This window comes from Gambusia affinis, linkage group LG12 (assembly GCF_019740435.1).
Source record: "Gambusia affinis linkage group LG12, SWU_Gaff_1.0, whole genome shotgun sequence".
In the NCBI taxonomy this organism is placed as follows: Eukaryota; Metazoa; Chordata; class Actinopteri; order Cyprinodontiformes; family Poeciliidae; genus Gambusia; species Gambusia affinis.
The window spans coordinates 24,220,880-24,239,758 of NC_057879.1; the positions used below are offsets into that span (position 1 = coordinate 24,220,880).

The 18,879-nt window shown below is 36.1% G+C and overlaps 1 protein-coding gene across 3 annotated transcripts in view; it reads right to left on the minus strand.

Annotated features, from left to right (window-relative positions):
* cntnap3 (contactin associated protein family member 3) overlaps positions 1-18,879 on the minus strand; it is a 102,721-nt gene that overhangs the window by 31,852 nt on the left and 51,990 nt on the right. For 2 of the 3 annotated variants that reach the window (XM_044134461.1, XM_044134458.1), the window contains exons 6-16: positions 17,204-17,379; positions 16,982-17,128; positions 14,861-15,128; positions 11,883-12,032; positions 11,630-11,798; positions 9,419-9,525; positions 8,484-8,642; positions 7,224-7,424; positions 6,390-6,552; positions 4,480-4,607; positions 3,174-3,344 (exon numbers count right to left, since the gene is read on the minus strand). In XM_044134461.1, the coding sequence (XP_043990396.1) occupies positions 3,174-3,344; positions 4,480-4,607; positions 6,390-6,552; positions 7,224-7,424; positions 8,484-8,642; positions 9,419-9,525; positions 11,630-11,798; positions 11,883-12,032; positions 14,861-15,128; positions 16,982-17,128; positions 17,204-17,379 (1,839 nt within the window). The remainder of the gene's footprint in view (positions 1-3,173; positions 3,345-4,479; positions 4,608-6,389; positions 6,553-7,223; positions 7,425-8,483; positions 8,643-9,418; positions 9,526-11,629; positions 11,799-11,882; positions 12,033-14,860; positions 15,129-16,981; positions 17,129-17,203; positions 17,380-18,879) is intronic. The other variant, XM_044134459.1, reaches the window with a different exon arrangement.

The following is an 18,879-nucleotide window of genomic DNA, read 5'->3' on the forward strand; positions in this document are numbered from 1 at the left end:
TCGTTATATCTTATGTCTTCAGAAAACCTTTGACAGAAGAAGAAACTACTTCAAACTGTTACATGCTGTCTGTACATTTACCTTTTATTCTCAGATTGCTTGTGTAACTCTAAGAAAATGGTGTTTAACGTCACAAACTGACCAGAACATATTTCAATCTGGATATTTTATGAGCTCTCCGGTTTTTAGACTGTATCATTTTTATCTTTGTAGACCAAAAATGATGCAACAAAATGCACAGATGGCAACATTAATAATGACAAAATGTTCGATTGATTAAATAATTTGTCTTTGGTGTTAAGAGGTTTGATTTGCACATTCTTTTCCTTTTTTTATTTCCCATTTTTGACGACCTTTTCTTTTCTCTTTTTGTGAGTCAGCAATCCTGAATTGATTTACTGCAACTTCATAGCATCATCTGATCCAGCCATCCATTGTCAGGCCCACTCATCCTTGCAGGGTCATGGGGGGCTGCTGCTTATCTCCAGCAGTCGTTGGGGAAAAGGGGCCACACATTGTAGTGTCGGAGAGCGCATTAGATCTCATTAGATCTCAAAGCCTCGGGAGAATATTTCTACGCCAGAGCCAGACTCTGAAAGTGAGCAAAAAAGGTGAAGAATCCTTGAACCTCTTGAAGAGAGTCAACGCTACAAGCTAACAAAGGCCAGATATGAAAAATATCTGCAAAGCTGCAGCTACAGCTTAAGTGATGTATTAACATATTTATGTCTTTATATTAGTTCATTCCTATATATGGAGAAAAATTTGTTACTATTTGAAGAAAAACGGATGTTGGATATTTTTGGGGATTTTGTGACAGATTTTAGTGGAAATGCAGCTCTTCTCCACTCTCCCCTCAGTAAAGAAGCTCTCTGGTTTTTATTCTTCTTTGCTGGTTTATCATGTTATTCTACATCCTGTTCAACTTTTTCCACCTCTATATGTTTTGTGTTTAATTATTAAACATTTATCCTGACGTTCTGTCTGAACCTGAATCGTGACATATAGAGCCAAGGTCATATTTATTTCTCTGGTCCAGTCATTTATTCTTAATTCCTGCTGTTGCTTTATTGTTCTGGTCCAGCAACTGGTTTTTAATTTGTTTCAGTTCATCTAATTATTTATAGATTTTTGTCTCCTGGATATTAAGCTTCCATTATTTTTGAAATAATGTTGTGTTCCCATCATGATTAATCATAATTTTTTGTTTATTTGTCCCTCAGTGGGGACATTTCTGTATATCAGCAGCAAAAGGACAAAAAGCAAACAGATAGATGCAATGCCTCTCACTCCTCATTTTAAATAAGAACAAGTGTTCTGTGATTCAATGTGACAGTTTAATTATGAGAAACACAAAAAAAATCTGTTTTTGAGATTAGGTGAGCTCCACAGATTTACAGCTACAAAAAAGAAAAGTTTGATTTACTAAATTATGATTTGTATCTCCCCTTCAAGCAGGCTAGTTACTGTTTTTCAGAGTGTAAAACATTTTTAAAGAAGAAGCAGTTTAAAAAATTTTAATATAGAGTTATGATTTTTCTTTCTTTTTATTTTTTATTTGAATAAATGCACATTTTGCAAACATTGTACTTCATGTAAAACTCATCTGCTCAATCCTATCAGCTCATGTGAGTTATAACAACATTTTGGGATTTTTATCAATATAAATAAGAATCGAGTATTTGAAAATTATGATGTCATAGTTTAGTTTTTATGGATTATTTCTGTTAATTATGATAATTTTCTCCTTACAGCTAATAAAAACAACATTTAAAATTTGATTAGATAAGACCATTAAAAAAGCCACATTTTAATAAAGAATTTTGTACTTAATTAAAATTAGGTTTAAGACCTACAGACAAAATTAATCTAAATTCATATTCTAATTTATTAAATATGACTGTATATCTTTATTATACTATAATTTACATTCATAAAATAATGTTTCTTTAGTGGATAAGACACCAAAACTGACTCTATCCAAGAAATTTGCACTTAATCCTTGGAAATCCAACCATAAGTGTTGAATTTAGCCATTGCAAAATGGTGCTAAATGATACACAACTGTCATCTAAGATTAAAAAATTAAAAAGGTTTGGCCTGTAGTCTGTAACATTTCAGACTGAAATTGCTCACTGATTGGTCGTTGTTTTGCTAAGCTGCCTGACTTTAAATGAGTGGAAAAACTTCCAGCTTTAAATCCAGTTTTTGAAGTTAATCTCAAAAAGATAGGGCTGAACGTAATGTACCGAGTGACATAAAGCTGTATGGTCTTAAACAAGCAGGTGAATTGAATTGAACTGCTTAGGCAATATCTGACCGAGGAGAAAAACACTGAGATGGTTTTAGGCAAAACAACGTGGGACAAATTTACACAAAAACTTAAAGATAGAACCCTAAATAACCTATTTAGACAGTTTGTCAGCAAAAACTGTTGATTTGGGGATAATTATACTTTAAATCTTTTCTAATTCTTTTCTTCTGCCATCACTCTCCTTGTTTCCAGCGCTGCCCATCATCCTGAATTTGCTCATAAGGGATATCATTCTGGAAAAGATTCATACTAATCCATTAATTTCCTTCTGCTTGACTAATTTGTCAAATTAGAATTACATAACACAATCATACTGGGTTAGAAAGTCTGGAATCTGTAATTTGATTTAGAAAATTAATTACATAATTGATTGATTTGGACCAGTTTTGAGTCGATCTAAATGAATTACTGTGCATAATGGCTTCAGATCATTTCTAAAAACAAAACAAAAAACTTATCTAAATTAGATAAAACATCTGCCATCAGGGGCAATCACCCATAAACTACACAAGTTTACCACAGTTGTGATGTGAATGATCTGTTGCACATTACTCAAGGGAAAATATTTAATGACGGGTCAGAGGGGGGAACATGATGGAATATCTCTAAAATTAAAAACATGGGCTAAGGTAATTATTAGCTTTGTTTTAATGGTTTTAATAATCCCCAATTTTCTGCTTGGGCTGTCAGAATACATTTTGGATGACAAACATTAAACAGGCAAACAAAACATTTTATTTTCCTGACATTTTAAAAGTACAAACATCAAAGTTCAGACTCATTACAAACACAAAGAAATGTAACTAATTCCCTCCTGCACTTGTGTAATATTCAGTTTTATATTCCAGCTTCTACTCACTGCTTAGTTCGATCCGGATGAAGTCCTTAATGCCAAGATTTTCCAGGAATACTCCAGAGGAAGCAGTGGTCTTAAAAAGGAAGGAGATGTCTGCACTCAGCTCACCGTGGAAGGTGGGGAAGTGGAGGTATGACGTCTCCTTGTCAAAAAATGCAGCGTTCCAGAAGTTCTCTGTGAAAAAGTGGGAAAAACAAATAAATTCACTGTCAAGATCTTCAGAATAAAACCAAAAAAAAAAAAAAAAACCAGGACAGCAAACAGAGCTGAAAGTGTTTTCCTGTTATGTATAAAGTGCTTAAGAAGGAGGCAACTGGATTTATTGGGCTGTTTACGATGTTTCAGCTCTCATGCAAAAGGCTTCTTCAGTTCTTTTTGCATGAGAAGTGAAACCTCCTCAAGAAGCAAGAAAAGAAGTGAAAATTCCACTTTATTTGTTTGTTTTCTTTTCACATTTTGCAGGGTTTTGTTTCTCTTTGGGTCTCAGCTGCTTCTAAAAAAAAGACACCAGTTGTTTTTTGGCAGTATGTTAAAGTCGTTTTTTTTTTTTGGAGTCTGGAAAATACGCCAATTCAAAAACCTCCTGGTTGTTAAGTCAAACTGCATCGTTACTTAGCAACCCCAGCAAAGCCCAGGCTGTTTACAGTTGGTTTTACCGCTGTATAATGGCTGCTGGAAAAGGCAAATGTTTTGTTGTTGACTTATCATCCAAAAACCACTTGCTGCATTCCTGTTGGTTGTACAGGAGGTTCTACTTCCGCTTTTCAAAAATGTACAATTGCATGATTGCACATATTTTTGCAGCTATTAGCACGTGTGAGTGTAAATGTTGATTTGGGGAGTGTGGCTAGCAGCAGCTTATCTGGATTTAAAGTGACAGAGTCCCTAAAACCGCTCATTCTAAAAAAAAAAGCTTGAAATCGGAAGGATAGACCAGACTAAAGTCTGATTAACAATAAACATGTTTTGTATAGACCATAGTCCTATCCTAACCCGATCAAGGAAGCATAATAGATCTCCTTTTAGCACTTGTAGATATAAACTATAAGAAATTAGAAAATTTACAAATTAAATCGGTTTAAGGAAACAAACAATTATAGGCGTAAATGCCTCTCCTTTTGGCTATAAGCTGCAAGTAAATTTAACAAAAGCAATTTACATTTAACTGGCTGTCCAGGATTTATGATTTTTTTATAAATAAAAACTATGTTTAAGATAAATAAGTTAGAGAGGTTTATGTTTTGTTGTGTGCAGGGTGAGTCTGATAGGAGAAAATGTTTAAAAATGTCACTGATTTAGAGAAACTTACTGTCTCCATAGCAACGGAGTGGTCCCACCCTGTATGCTGCCTCTGACCCCGGCCTCTGGAGGTCACCCAATACCAGAGATCTGACTGGGAGGCTTTCCTTATGGGTAACCAGGCCTGAGTCCTCAGTCCTGGAAAAAAAAAGCCCAAACTGCTCCTTCATTGATAGCTTGCAGATTCATATGGATGTACAACACATTTAGCTACAACATTATATGACAGGTTTCCCCCAGTGTACTGTAAGCCTGGCGGCCCGCCATGCTTTACTAACCTGCTGGAGCTGCTGACTTTACCTGGATTGAAGTGCAAATAATTAATATTCATTTTAATTTGATTTGTTGTTATTAAGACTAGTTGTGGGTTTAGATAGCATTTCACTGGCTTTTTCCCGTAACGTATAACTAGTAAAACAAGCTTACATTTCTTGTTGAAAAGTTACTTTTAAGTTAGCTTCATGTGTACTAAAATATTTGAACTAGAAACTAGACAAAATACTTGGTAAGAATTTGTATTTTTGCAGTGTTGTTTCAAAATGAAACTTTTACGGACATCTTCATCTTTATATTTGCTATCATTTTTGCAGAGTAAAAATTCAGGATTGCAAAAACCAACGACCAGGACTGACAGCAGAGATGCACAGAATATGTTATGCCTAATAAAATATTGAGGCGCAGCAGTTGTAGCTCTTTTCTGTGAGAAAACATTGTAATGGAAGTCAGGATTTATGGGTGGGTGTTGCTATGTGCTTACAACATGATCAAAGGTTAAAGCAGGGTTTTTTTTGTTTTTGCCTTGTCAGTTTATTCCAGATGATTTGGTGTTTGCTAAACTACTGAAGTTGCAAATGGTGCGTTGCCAGTCATTCGTGTGAAGCGGAGCGAGGTGAAAGGTTCAGATGTGGCGAGCGGCTCGTTTATTTTCTGCGTGTTGATTTCAGCTGAGCGTTCGTATAACTTCATTCTGATTTTGACATGTTTTCTTTGTTGATCGTTAATCATTTCTGTGTGGCAAGCGGCACAGTGAGGCAGACGGGGTCAGAAAGTGCTGCTGTTTTTAGTCTGTATCAGCAGTTAGAGGAAGAATGTAACAGAATAGCATCCATATTGTTTATTTCTAGTCAAATGATCAATGATGCTGATACAGCAGGGCATTTCAAGTCACTCCACAGTATCTCAGAAGGATAAGGATCTGGCCTTTGACCTCATTTTGCAAGTTTATATTTATCAATAAGTTTTTGCACTACAAAAACAAAATCTTACCAAGTAGTTTCTGTTTAGTTTATAATGCAAATACCTTAGAAAACTTTAATTAATATAAGTTAGTTTGTCTTATTTCAAGTGTACTAATATGCTAGCACTAGAAACTGACAGAAACTACTTGGTAAGATTTTGTGTTCTTGCAGAATATCCTGTAGATGGTCTCAAACTTAATGACAAGAAAAAGAGTTATAAAATAATATTACTGACACTTATTGACATTTTCTTTAGGATATGTAAAATTATTATTCCTTAAAAGTATTTCAAAACTGCTAAAACAGAGCTTGTTTTATGTCAATAATTTCGTAATTTAAAAAAGGAACTAGTTTCACTTGCAGATTATTTCACTGGAGTTTGAATTTTCTCCCTCTCCTTGCATGGGTTCTCAAGTTAATAGACTACAATAAATTATTTTTACATAAGAGTGTGTGGGTGTGTGTGTGTGTGTGTTTTGTCCTGTGTGTCTTTGTGTTGATCTGTGATGGACTGGCGATCTGTCCGCCTCTCGAATGATGGCTGCTGGAGATAGGCACCATTAACTCCCCTGCAACCTTGCAAGGATAAGCGAGTGTAGATAGATGGTTGGATGGATGGATGTCCAAATATGATTGGAAAACCACATGACAGATGACTGTATGTGTCTATATTAGTCAGTACCACTCCAATCTGTCTGCGTCACAGTTGCAGTAGTGTTGTGGGTCCACGCAGTCGCCCCGCAGGCCGCAGCCACACTGCTGGCTGCCTGGATGAGCTCCTCCCCAGTACGTCTGCTCACGGCCGGGGGCGCGGCCGCCGAGCCACCAGCTGAACGGAGACCCCTCTGAAACACACACACACACAATGAAAACTTTGACAGAAATCAACTCTTTATCAATGTTTTTTTGGAAGAGTTTACTCCAAACGTCCATGTGGACTTCAGGTTACTTTACACATAATTATAATTAATCAACATAAAAATCAAATATCAAACACATGGAGAAGCTAGTTGTTAGTTTGTATGTAAATTATATTTAGGGGTCTTTTGTTGACTAATTATAATTCACATCATTTAAGAAAATCAACTTGTTGAAATAACCTAGACTTGCCTTAAAATTCTTCACTAAGAATTTGATTTTATTATCAAGTCTAACAGAAATTTAAACAAGCTGTAGCACAGCAAACAGGACAGAAAATTAAGAAAATGATTCAATCAAAAGAACGGCGTATTGAAAGAATGTAGACCAAGGACTTCCTCCAGAATAACATATTTTTCTTAACTGCACAAAACAAAGAGCAAAATAACCGCAATCTAATTAAACATAACATTTTAATACTCCACATGAAATTTCTTTGTTTTTTTTTCTTCTGTAAGTACATTTGTCTCCCACTTAAAGTGAATAATAAAGAGATATTTCGGCTATATTTACTAGTTTTATCCATCGTCGTGATTCATAATACCACTTTTAATTGTTCTGCCTTGAAATAATAAAGAAAACACGAGAGCATTTCTACCTGGGGTGTTGAGAAGGCGGGACTTCCTGCAGTGGTAGGATACATCCTGTTCACAGTGCTCTGATTGGCTGATGGAGCCTAAAAGCTGCTCCTCTTCAGATGAGTAGCTGAAGTGGAGCGATTGTTGGTCCACACCAGAAACCGGTCGCAGTCTGGTCAGCTCAGTGTTGTTGTGCTGGATAATCATCCATGTGTCGCTCTCTGTAAACATAAAAATGTGTTGATTTAATTATTACTTTCAAGCAATTGAGTGTAAATGATCCAGTGAAATTCATCTTTAAATCCAGCTTCAACTTTATTTTTTTAATCCTTTTAACCAGATCAATTCACTCCACACTGCAAATAAACAAAATTTTACTATTTTGGGTTCAGATTATAGTTCAAATATCTTAGTTTACCTGAAATAACACAAAACTAATTCACAAGTAACTTTTCAGTAAGATATAGGAGCTTGTTTTAAGTCAATAATTCCTTAATGTTGATGAGGAAGTACTATTCACTTTGAAGACATTTGATCTGTAACATGGCAAAATATCCTTTTCTATTGGCAGATTGTTTCACTTGTAATAAATAACTTTAAATAATATTAAGGAATTATTAAACTAAAACAGAAGCTGAGAAGTTACTTTTAACGTAGTTTATACTCATTTCCCTTAGACCAAAACTCTTGGTAAGATGTTGTGTTTCTGAATCAGCAAATAATTAATTATGTAAGCTTGTTAAAATTAATCAAATAAGAAGATAAGAGTTGAGTGGAAACACTTGCTGCTGTCAGAAATGAATCTACAGCAACGACTGAAATAAAACAACCTGTTAAAGACGAGACAGTGACAGGAATTTTCACAGATTTTATCCCGAACATAGAGTCTTTGCCCTCAGTCAGGTTAATATACATGATTGTGATCAATTCCCTGCAGACATACAAGCTACAACATTTTGACTTTCACCAAAACCGCTGCATGTTATGAAACAACTGTCCTATCACTGTTTCTATTACAATGTAAGCAGGTAAGAAGCTGGTAGGATGGATGACAGAATGATGTTATGATGGAGATTTAAAAAAAGCACAAGAAACATCAATGCTATCATAATAAAGATGATCGTGCACCAGGGGAGAGAAAGCATTTCAGGCAGGCAGGTAGAAAATAAAGTGAATCAGGCAGAGATGAGTGAAGAATCATCATTTGCAATTATGCAAATTCCAAGCATTCAAAACAAAGTTATGACTTAATGGAGAGTTGCAGTGTGTGTGTGTGATACCTGTCATGTTGCAGTAGACCAGCTGTGGTTTGATGGGTCCGCTGCCGTCCACGTCGATGTAAAAATATCCTGACGTGTTGCCGCTGTGTTTGTACGCTTCACAGGACTGTTCATACACAGCTGGGAGGAAAAATAATGAGAAGATCGTCAGGAAGTCGCCTAGAGGAGCAGAGACAGGGATGGAGACCAAACACTGCTGGAAAAGATCATGATAGCTGCTTCCCATGGAAACACACTGGACAAGAAATGCCTCTGACTAGAGTTTGCAAATAACCTCCTTCCGGATAATTGCTACATCGAAGATTAACTTTCAGCAGGCAACAAGTTGTTTAACTCCAACTGATTTCTTTGAAAAGCATGTAGACAGACACATCCCAGGGTCCTATAAAGACGTTTGTTTATTTAAAATGGGACAAATCATTGAGAAAACATCTAAAGAAATTGCAGAAGCTACTAAATCTTGATTAAAGGTTTTGCAACGAGTTATTAAAAACTGGAAGGAAAGTGAGGAAGATATGTAACCGGAAAAAAAATCTTAAATGATCGGCGATCACTTAAACTTTTTGTTCAGTGCAAAAACACAAAATCCTATCACATATTTTTAGTTTAATTTCTAGTGCAAATATCTTAGTATACTTGAAAAAAAAACTAATTTATACTAAGATAATGGCATTAGAAACTAAGATTTTTGTTTTTGTAATGCAATATTTATACAGTTAAACTTATTGAAACTTACAGCGAATACATTATTTTAACCAAACAAGCAAAACAGATTTGTAAAAACAGAAAGCGAATAATTAAAAGGAACCGAGATTTAAAATTTTAAAAAGTCAGATAAAGTGTAAAAATCTAAAGTCTAAAAGCACAACATGTAAGCTTAAAAATAAACTTCTACATTTATTCGTAGGAATAATGCTCCTATTTCTCTGACTCACAGCTGTGGCACGTGGCGCCGCTGTAGCCGCTGTCGGAGCAGTTGCAGTGGAAGACGGTCCAGGTCTGACTGCAGTGGCCGCCATGTTCACAGCGACTCGGAGAGCACCTAAAACACAAATACAGAAGGATTCTTCAAGATTTTAACATTTCTTTAGTCTGCTGATTCCTGTAATTATTCTGAGTTTGGGGTTTATCAGATGTTTGCCCACTCAAAATTGATTTATTTCGCAAAACCGCGATGAGAACACTTTGGTTTAATGCGATTAACAACCGGATGTTGACACCGGTAAAAACAACGAAGAAGAAGACGACAGGAAGTCATTGGAGGATGATATTTATTGCTTGAATAAACTTATTTGATTGTTGAATATGGAAATAGGTTTGAATAAGGAACTGAAATTTGAAAATGTGGTTGCTTCATAGTAATGAAGGAAAAGGAAATATATTTAATTTTTTGAGAAATACTGATCTCATTAGCTGAAATTGACAAAGGGCAATGAGTAATAAAATCCAAGAAATGGCAGTAGTCCAACAGTGGATGCAAGGTACCGTTAAAATCTAAAGAAGAAGAAGAAACATAGTCACGTAATTTTAATGAAAACACTGAAATTGTTTTTTCCATAATTTGCGGAATACGGCCAAAATTTTGCGCACATTTGTAATGGAAACGCAGCTACTGATGATGATGATCAGACAGTCAAGTGCGTCTGGTTAGCAGCAGGCTTTTGTTTAGATCACTTTTCTTATTGATCTCATTTATTTAACTCTCTACCTTTTGCTTGTTGAGCACCGCAGACGTGCACAAGTCTTTCCTGTGACCATAAAATATTTAAGTTGGCATAAAAATAGTCGAACAATTTACAGTCCAGTTACAAAAAAATACCGCTTTCTGTGAAGTGCTGAATCCTTTTATGATAGACTTCTGAAGAAATGCACTTTTTTGTTCTGTTGTTTTGAACAGACGTGTGTTTGTTAAGGTAGAAAAAGCAAAATGTGTGGAGTTGTGGGGTACAGAGGTGACGCAGAGCTCCCTCCGGATTGCATTCAATTTGTGCTGCTAATGGACTGTTTGTCTAATAAAACTCTTTGCCGGTTGCAGCAACACCAACCTGCCTCAGCCCTCCCCCTGTAGAAAATACAGTAATAACCTGCTGAGGAATATAAGGTACCATGCTGAAACAGTGTTGCTGAGTTCATTTTCCACCTGACATTCCTGCAGAAATTGTCCCAGGTGGGTCATATCAAATCTGCAGGGTAACACAGAGGGAACACGCTATATATTTTCTGTTTTTACAGGAAAACAGATTTTTTTTTTCCTCTTTGTTCCAACTGAAAAGTCAGATTTGTGGAGGAGCTGTAGTCTGATGAATAGTGATGCAAAACCTGAGAGACATTTAATTAAAATCATTCAAGCAGTTTCTCCCTATCTGCCAAGGATTTGTGGATACTAGTGTCTGAGTCCATGTTCACATCTTCTGCTTGTTTATGTGGAGAGCAGTTGTGTGTGTGTTTGGGTTTTTTAGTGACTGTCTTGTTCCTCTCAGGCTCTAAAATCGGGTTTATAATTGCTGGAATTGTCTCATTGATTGTGCCTCTGTTTGGTGTAAAGCCAAAACAAAAATACGATCAGCTTTCCTTCTGCATCTTTCTAACCTCTGAGATTCGAGCTAATTCTGAGCAGTCATAAAATATGATACTTTCATTTTGTCACATGGGAATTACTGTAAATGCAAAATATTATCCTGAGGTAAATACAAACAATTCAGAAAGTAGAAGTTGCATAACCTAATTATTTGTTGACTACAAACATGTGACCACAGTCGCCTGAACACTGTGGATTATGAATGATCAGAGAAAAGTCGCTACAGCTGGGAGCTACATATCTTTGATGAGATTTCACTTGCAGATCCAACAATAAAATATCTTAAAAATGTAAAATGCTGAATTGGAGGAAGGAAGGGAAGAGCTAAGGAAGGGACAAAGGAGAACATGAATGGATGGAAAGAAGCGGAAGGATAGATTTGTTTTCTGAACTGCATCTTAAAGGTTCAAATAAAGCTTTTTTTAAGTGTCACACTTTCTGTATCACATTAATTAAACCTTTGTCTTTGTACGTGTAAAGAGATAAATTTCCGTGTAAAGAGATAAATTTCCAGAACTGTCTGCACCACGGTTAAGAAAGAGTAATCAAGATTGTTTAAACTACAAACCTGTCGATTATTCCACACATGTCAATCTGCAGGTTGCTGTAATTTCCCAGCTGCTTCTGTTGCACCGCGATCAGGTCCATAATCCTGCCGTCCAGACTGAGTAAACGCATGCAGCCCTGGAAGGAACTGAAGTGATTTCTACACCCTGGAGCATCTCCAGCAGGACAACCTGAGGAGAAGACAAGACAGTTATGATGCTGAAGTTTAATTCTTTAGTTTGAACTGCTCAGTTAGGATCTGTTTCAGCTCTTACCACCGAAGAAGATGTGACTTTCTACTGCGACAGGAAATGACGGGCTGGCCTGAGCGCTAGCGCCGTCATCTTTATCGACACAGACACTCAGATGACTTCGCCTGGAGGTCAGTGCCACTGAATGCCACTGGCCGTCACTGAGTGCAGAACCTTAAAGAAAGATTTAAAAACCTTTATTACACTGCAAAAACATAAAATCTGATTTTTGGCCTAGTTTCTAGGACAAATATCTTGAAATAAAAAAAATTAACCTACAAGTAACTTTTCAGCAAAATACAAGAACTTTTAATTCGTTAATATTTATGAATTATATTAGTTCTATTGGCAGATTATTTCACTTTATAACAACACATTTTTCTCATGTTACAAGTGAAATAATTTGCCAGTGGAACAAAAATCTTTTCATCAATTTTAAGGAATTATATCTTATATCTTGTTAAAAAGTTATTTATACAATAGTTTTGTTTTATTTTAAGTGTGCTACAATATTTGCACTAGAAACTAAAAGAAAACTTGGTAAGATTTTGTATTTTTGCAGTGTGGTAACTCTAATCTATACTGCAAAGACACAAAATCTTACAAAGTATTTTTGCCTAGTTTTTAGTGCAAATATCTTAGTTGATTTGAAATAAGACAAAATGAACTTTTCAGCATGAAACAGGACCTTTTTTAAGTCAGGAAATCCTTAATGTTGATTTAAATCAGTTCCACTGGCAGATTATTTCAAACAGGGGAAAAATGTCCTGTTATAATTATACTTAAAATAATTTACTTAAAATAAGGTCCTATATCTTGCTGAAAAATTACTTGTGATTTTTTCTTATTTCAAATTTATTAAGATATGTACACTAGAAACGTCTCAAAAACAGTCTGCTCTAAATCTAACACTCTAAATCTGCAAGATTTAGAGTGTTTACAGTTCAAGCCTATCACCAGCTTTTTGGAAATCACGTCTCATAATTAAGAAAGCATTTCAAGACGCAGTCATACATTGTGACAGCAGAAATAACAGCAGCAGGTTAGTTGCACTCTTTCTGTGATAGACTTGGTCCAAACCCACGCAGAGCTTCGTCAGCCCTCAGTCTCTGTTTGTTGCTGAAGTGCATCAATATCTCATTATTGTCCTTTGCCAATTTTTTTTCCTTTGGCAACGATTTGCTCAACAACATAATTTCAACATCTTGGGGTATTGTGCACAGCGTCCTCTTCTAGGGACCAAACAACATCTGTAATCTAATATTTATCCATAAAACTATTGTCATTGCTAATAAGGTAAAATTGTATATAGATTTTGTATGTACATTCTTCACCAAACGGTAAATGATAGAACAACTTTGCAAATCCATATACATTCACAGTGACCTCTGAAGATCCCAACGGGAGCAAAAGTGATGGCGCCGAGTTTAGAGACAAGATGAAGTGAGGAAGAGGAAAATCTGTGGCTCAAAAGGTTTTTAACAGCTTCTGTGCTACTCAGACTAACTTCATACTTCAGGGTCACCATGTGATTAACTACCAGCAATCAGTAAAAAACATATGTTCAGATTATAATGCAACAGCAACATCTTTTTAAAATTCCCTTTAAAGATGCAGAATATAACTTTTACAAAAAAATGTTTTGTTGTTTTTTTTTTACATATTTATTCAGACTGTGTCATATGAAATAAAAAACAATCTAGCTCTTTCCAGTGCTGCTATTGCAGTTTGCAGAAATGCATCACTCCTGGTCAAAAACATCCAATCAGATCCAGGAGGCGGGTCTTTGCGCTGTTAATCATGCTTGTGTATGAACTGTTCCAGGCTCTAATAGTGAAGAAGCAACATAGAAATACCAACTTTAAAAATATTGAGTTAATTTGTTACTTGTAGTCAAATTAAGTTTGTCAAACTTAACATGAGAACTTAATAAACAAAATATATCGACCTGGAAAAAAAAGATTCTGTAAAACATGCTTGTCAAACAAGATGGCCATGCTTGGGTGGATCAATGGAAACCCAAGGACTGAATTACAGAAAAAAAATCCAGAATCTCCACAAATGAAATGTTTGAAAACAGACCATTTGATTACTCCATGAAATCAATTCATCGCCCAGATTGGGGTAAGTTGAGCCATCCCTGGATGCTAGGAATCAGTAAAAAAACAATCATCATGTGGCCAAATAGTTTGGAGGAATGCCTCATTAAACAAAGTTTCTAAATGTAAGAAACTAATGGGGAAAGTGCTTCGATTTTTACAGTTTTCACTTTTGAAAGTAAATTTATTCTAGCAATTATGTGTAGACAATATATTTATACATATTTTTAATTTTTTTAACATATATATTAATCATGCTATAGCTGCAAATAAACTGGAGATAAAAGTAACATTTTAGGTGTGGGTACAAATAAAGTTGAAGTGGTAGCTTTGGGGTAAGTTGAATCATGAGACAATTTATTTTGGAATCGTGGTAAGAGTTTATTTGAAGGTGTGTACATAACAGCGACATGACACTGTCATAAGCATGAAGGAATGTTTATCACTGTTGTGATGAAGTGTCATTTGGTAAATAATGACATTTTAATGCAAAACTCACACTTTTCATGGACGTTTTAATTAAATTTTGCATTAAAAGTGTAATTATTTACGGAATAATTCAAAACTGACACATTTAAAGGACTTTTGATGGAACTTTTAGTGCAACTTCACATCAAAAGTGTAATTATTTACTAAATAACACTTAAAGAAGACCTTCATGAAGACTCCTTCATGTTTATGTCAGGTGTTATGTCAGTCCTATGCACACTCCTTCAAATAAAGTGTTGCTGGAGTAGCTATATAATGGAAACAACTATGTTTACACTCGTTCCCGTTGTTTTAAGGGATGCACAACATCCTGAAACATATCCAGATATATAACTGGGACCAAACTTTGCTACTTGTTCACGGTTTCTTATGACTACTGATTAAATTGCAGTCTAGAAGTGGTGTTTAGCTGACCTGCACTGAGCTCCAGCAGAACCCGTCCTCCTTTCTGGATCTGGAGGCGGAGTTTCGCCTCGCTCAGAAACAACCAGGCCACGCCTCCTTGTTGAGGGAGCTCAAAGGTGAGCAAAAGCCCCGCCTTGTTCCAGGTCCGAAACTGAAACCCGATGGACACGCTCCCCGAAGATGATGGCGTTGTCCACGGCAACTGGAGGAAGCTCTGGAGGCCGGGAAACGTCACGGCAACAGGAACTGGCTCGGCACAGGAAAAGGTCACATTGCCCTTGAAAAACAAAAAAGAAAAAGAAAAAACTTAGAGTGAACTAAATGATTACTGAAGAGATAAAGCAACAGAAAACATGAATATTAATCAGCTGCAGAGGGCGCGTTGATGTGGCCTCTGTCACGGTGATCTCATCAGTGAGTCTCCTTAAGGAGGACAACTGTATTTCCATATTGATAACAGCAAAGCTTGGGATAAGATTAGAAACGAACACTTAAAATGCCAAAGTCACCTCACGCAAAGGTAAAAGAGATAAAAAATCAAAAACAGAAAAAGGAGAGTGCCCTGCATGATCAGATTGTTTTCAGGAGTGACGATGAAACTGTCCATTGCTCAGGCTGCAGCAGTAAACTATAACAGTGCCAGATATACGGGAAGTTTTATCCCCAGTTGTTTTTACAATGCAATGGAAGCACAGATGACATGTAAAAACTCTTTCTGGTGCACTTAAAATGACGTGCAATGATTCAAGTCTCAGTAGGCTTCATTGCCTCATGAAAACGTTACCTTAAAAACCCTGGGAACTGACAAGATATCTCCCCCACCTCTTTTCTTGTTAGGCGTCCTCCGCAGAATGTTAAAAAGCACTTTGTAGTTTTCTGCAGTAGAGGTGGCCGTACGTTTACTGACAGTCCTTTTCAGAGTTAGAGCCTCATTACAACACCTGACTTCAAGAGTCTGAACATGTTCGTCCACAGTTTGAATTTGCTTTAAATATCCCCAGCAGGAGTTCCTCACACTTTCTCCTAAGAGCGATGGCTCCTTTAATGTCTGTAGAAACACCAGAAGGGCTCTGATACCGCTGAAATAAAGAGAAAATTAAATGGGAAAAACACTATTAGGACACTTTAAATGTCGAGTTTCTCTTTCTGGTGTTCTTAATGTTTTTGTTTCTTTACCATTTTCTTTATAAAGAACCATCATCCTCTCAAGACGGAGCTAAAAAAGGTGAGCAGGTAACCAAAATTAACCCCAGCAAAAAAAGTACTTATATCTTATATGAAATACTATTTCACTTATGTCTAATACTTTCTCATCAATATTAAGGAATTATAGACTTAAAACAAACTCCTATGTTGTGCTGAAAACTTACTTGTAAGTTAATTTTGTCAGTGTACTAAGATATTTGCACCAGATACTAGACCAAACAGATTTGTGTCCCTACAGATTCACCAAAAAACAATTCTGATGCAGATTTGATTGTTTTCAAAATGTCTGCCATGTCAATAGGCATGTCGCATTTTACCCGGCTTTTATTCCTATGAGACGTGTCATAATTTTGCACCAGAAGAAGCCAGACGCAGTAAATCAGGATGTAAACAATGACTGAAAATTATAACTATAAAATTATGAAAGATATCTATCTCAGGGAAGTGCATCACAGCAGAATCCCAGCATTCTCGACTCTGATTTCACAAACAGACGTCCTTACAGAAGCTTCAGTCAGTGCTCCATAAAAGGTGATTGCTATTAATTGTGCTTTTTTCTAAGCGTTATTTATCTTGTTATAATCCTGTCAGCTCTTATTGGTGACTAAACTTTTAAATCGATCCATAAACAGGTCCGTATATCGTTACTTCAGTAAGCGATGCGCTGCTGTGAAATGTCAACGTTTTTCGCCCGTGCATGCGGGTCACTTTGGGGACATAAATTTTCACACACAAGCCTCATTACAGTTGGATTTGATTGGTCGCATGAACGACTTGCAAACAACAACATAAGATTTCAGAAAAAAATTTATAAATTGACCCTTAAGACCTGCTGTGTGATCGTAGCCACAGATCTACTTTTAAAACCAGTCTGAATAGATACTCCCAGCAGAGGAGTAAGTCCTGGTTGTTGATTAAACTTACCATTAGAGAAACTTTGTGGTCCTTGACTTTCGCCAGTTTGATCAGGTTGAGACCGTTGAACAGCAGGTTTTCCAGGCAGCCGTGGAAGTTCCTCTTGGAGTGAAATGGCTTGTGAGACCCGAGAGCCTGAACTGCCCCCACGCTCAGCTGTGATCCCAAACACACATTATTAGAACTGTGGATTTATGCTGTTAGCTGAGGCAGCTTTTCAGTTCATCAAACCTCTTGTATGTCGAGGTGGTGGACCTGTGGCGGGATTTTAACCCTCAGTGTGTGTTTATCCACTGTGAGGTTGAGGTGAAGGCCGTGTAGCTCCACTGCCACATGGTGCCAATGCTGATCATCCAAAAGGCTTCCAAGAGCTGCAAGACGTTGAGGTTCAGCAGATAGAGTCCTACCTAAAAAATAAAAAGTAAGTTATTAAGTTTTCAATAGAGTAAAAGTTTCTTTTCTGCTCTGAATGTTTTCATTCAGTTCAGACAACAGGGGGGATCACGGCGAGGTCACCTTCTCCAAATTCGCTGGAGACTCCTGTCAACATCTATATACCAGCAGCGAAAAACAGACGCCAAATATGTTATGAAGCCTAATTTGAAAGACTACAGAGGGAACGCATCATTAATCATAAATGAGCAACAGCAGACCCGAATTAGTGGATGCATTCCAGAATCCCCAAAGAACTGGGGAAAAAACTTGTTTCTGCTGTAAGACGGAAGAGTAGAAAGAACTGAATACAATATGGCATTAAAAATGCATAAGATATTAGCGAGGCAACATCAATTTTAACTTCAGAGAGAAATGTGAAGTTTGGTAAAAGACAGAAAAAAATGTTTTAATATTTTGCGAGTTTACACTGCAAAAACACAAAATCTTAAGTTTTTTTTTTAAATAAGACAAAACTCATTTAGTTACTTTTTTTAAGTAAATAATTCCTTTATTACAAGTAAGACAGTACTTGATTAAAAGAGTTATATTTCCACTATTTATAACATGGAAAAATGTCTTGCTATAAGTGAAAAATCTGCCAATATAGTAAGTATGTTCACATCAATATTGAGGAATAATTGACAAGCTCTTGCTAAAAAGCTCCTCGTAAGTTAATTTTGTCTTATTTCAATTGTAGTAAGATATTTAGACTAGAAACTGGACTAAAGTACTTTGTGAGATTTTGTGTTGTTTGCAGTGCAAAGTATTTCACTAAAGGTTTAAAGTAAAAAAAAAATGCAACTTCACTTAAATGGGGAAAATACTGTGAAAGTTTTTGTATATTAAAAACAAAAAGAAGCAGCAGTCAATAAAAAAACGACAGTGCAACATGAAAACAAATTAGATTTTTTGACTTGCATTGATTAATGGAACAATGGAACAGTTATTAGTTTGTATGAAGTAGTGAGACCAGGAAGAGGATTGCATGATAGAATCTCTCCAGAGGGAGGATTTCATTACAACTTGAATAATTGAAAAGAAAAAGTAAAAACGGGAATCAATATGAGAGTGCAAACAAGGAGAATGAATTGATATTCATTTATGAAGTAGTCTCTGTCTTTGCTCTTCCATATCACAGTCTGCAGCTCCACCCACCCATTACTGAACGTTTTTCAGGTTCAAACAAAGGGTCATTTATTTTAGGCATCAATAAATGTACAGTTTGCAAAAAGAGCATAACCCTCGCACTATTTCAATTTCAGTATGCTTCATATATATATATATATATATGTATATAACTGTGATATATATTGGAACATATATCACAGTTGCAATAAAGTAGTGCATAACAGTGAATTGGAAGGAAAATGATGAGGATAAATATGTGGGATTACAATATCAATTATGATTAACATACATTTTGTCAACTGAAAATATGCATTAATGTGATGATTGACGGCAGTAAAAGTCAG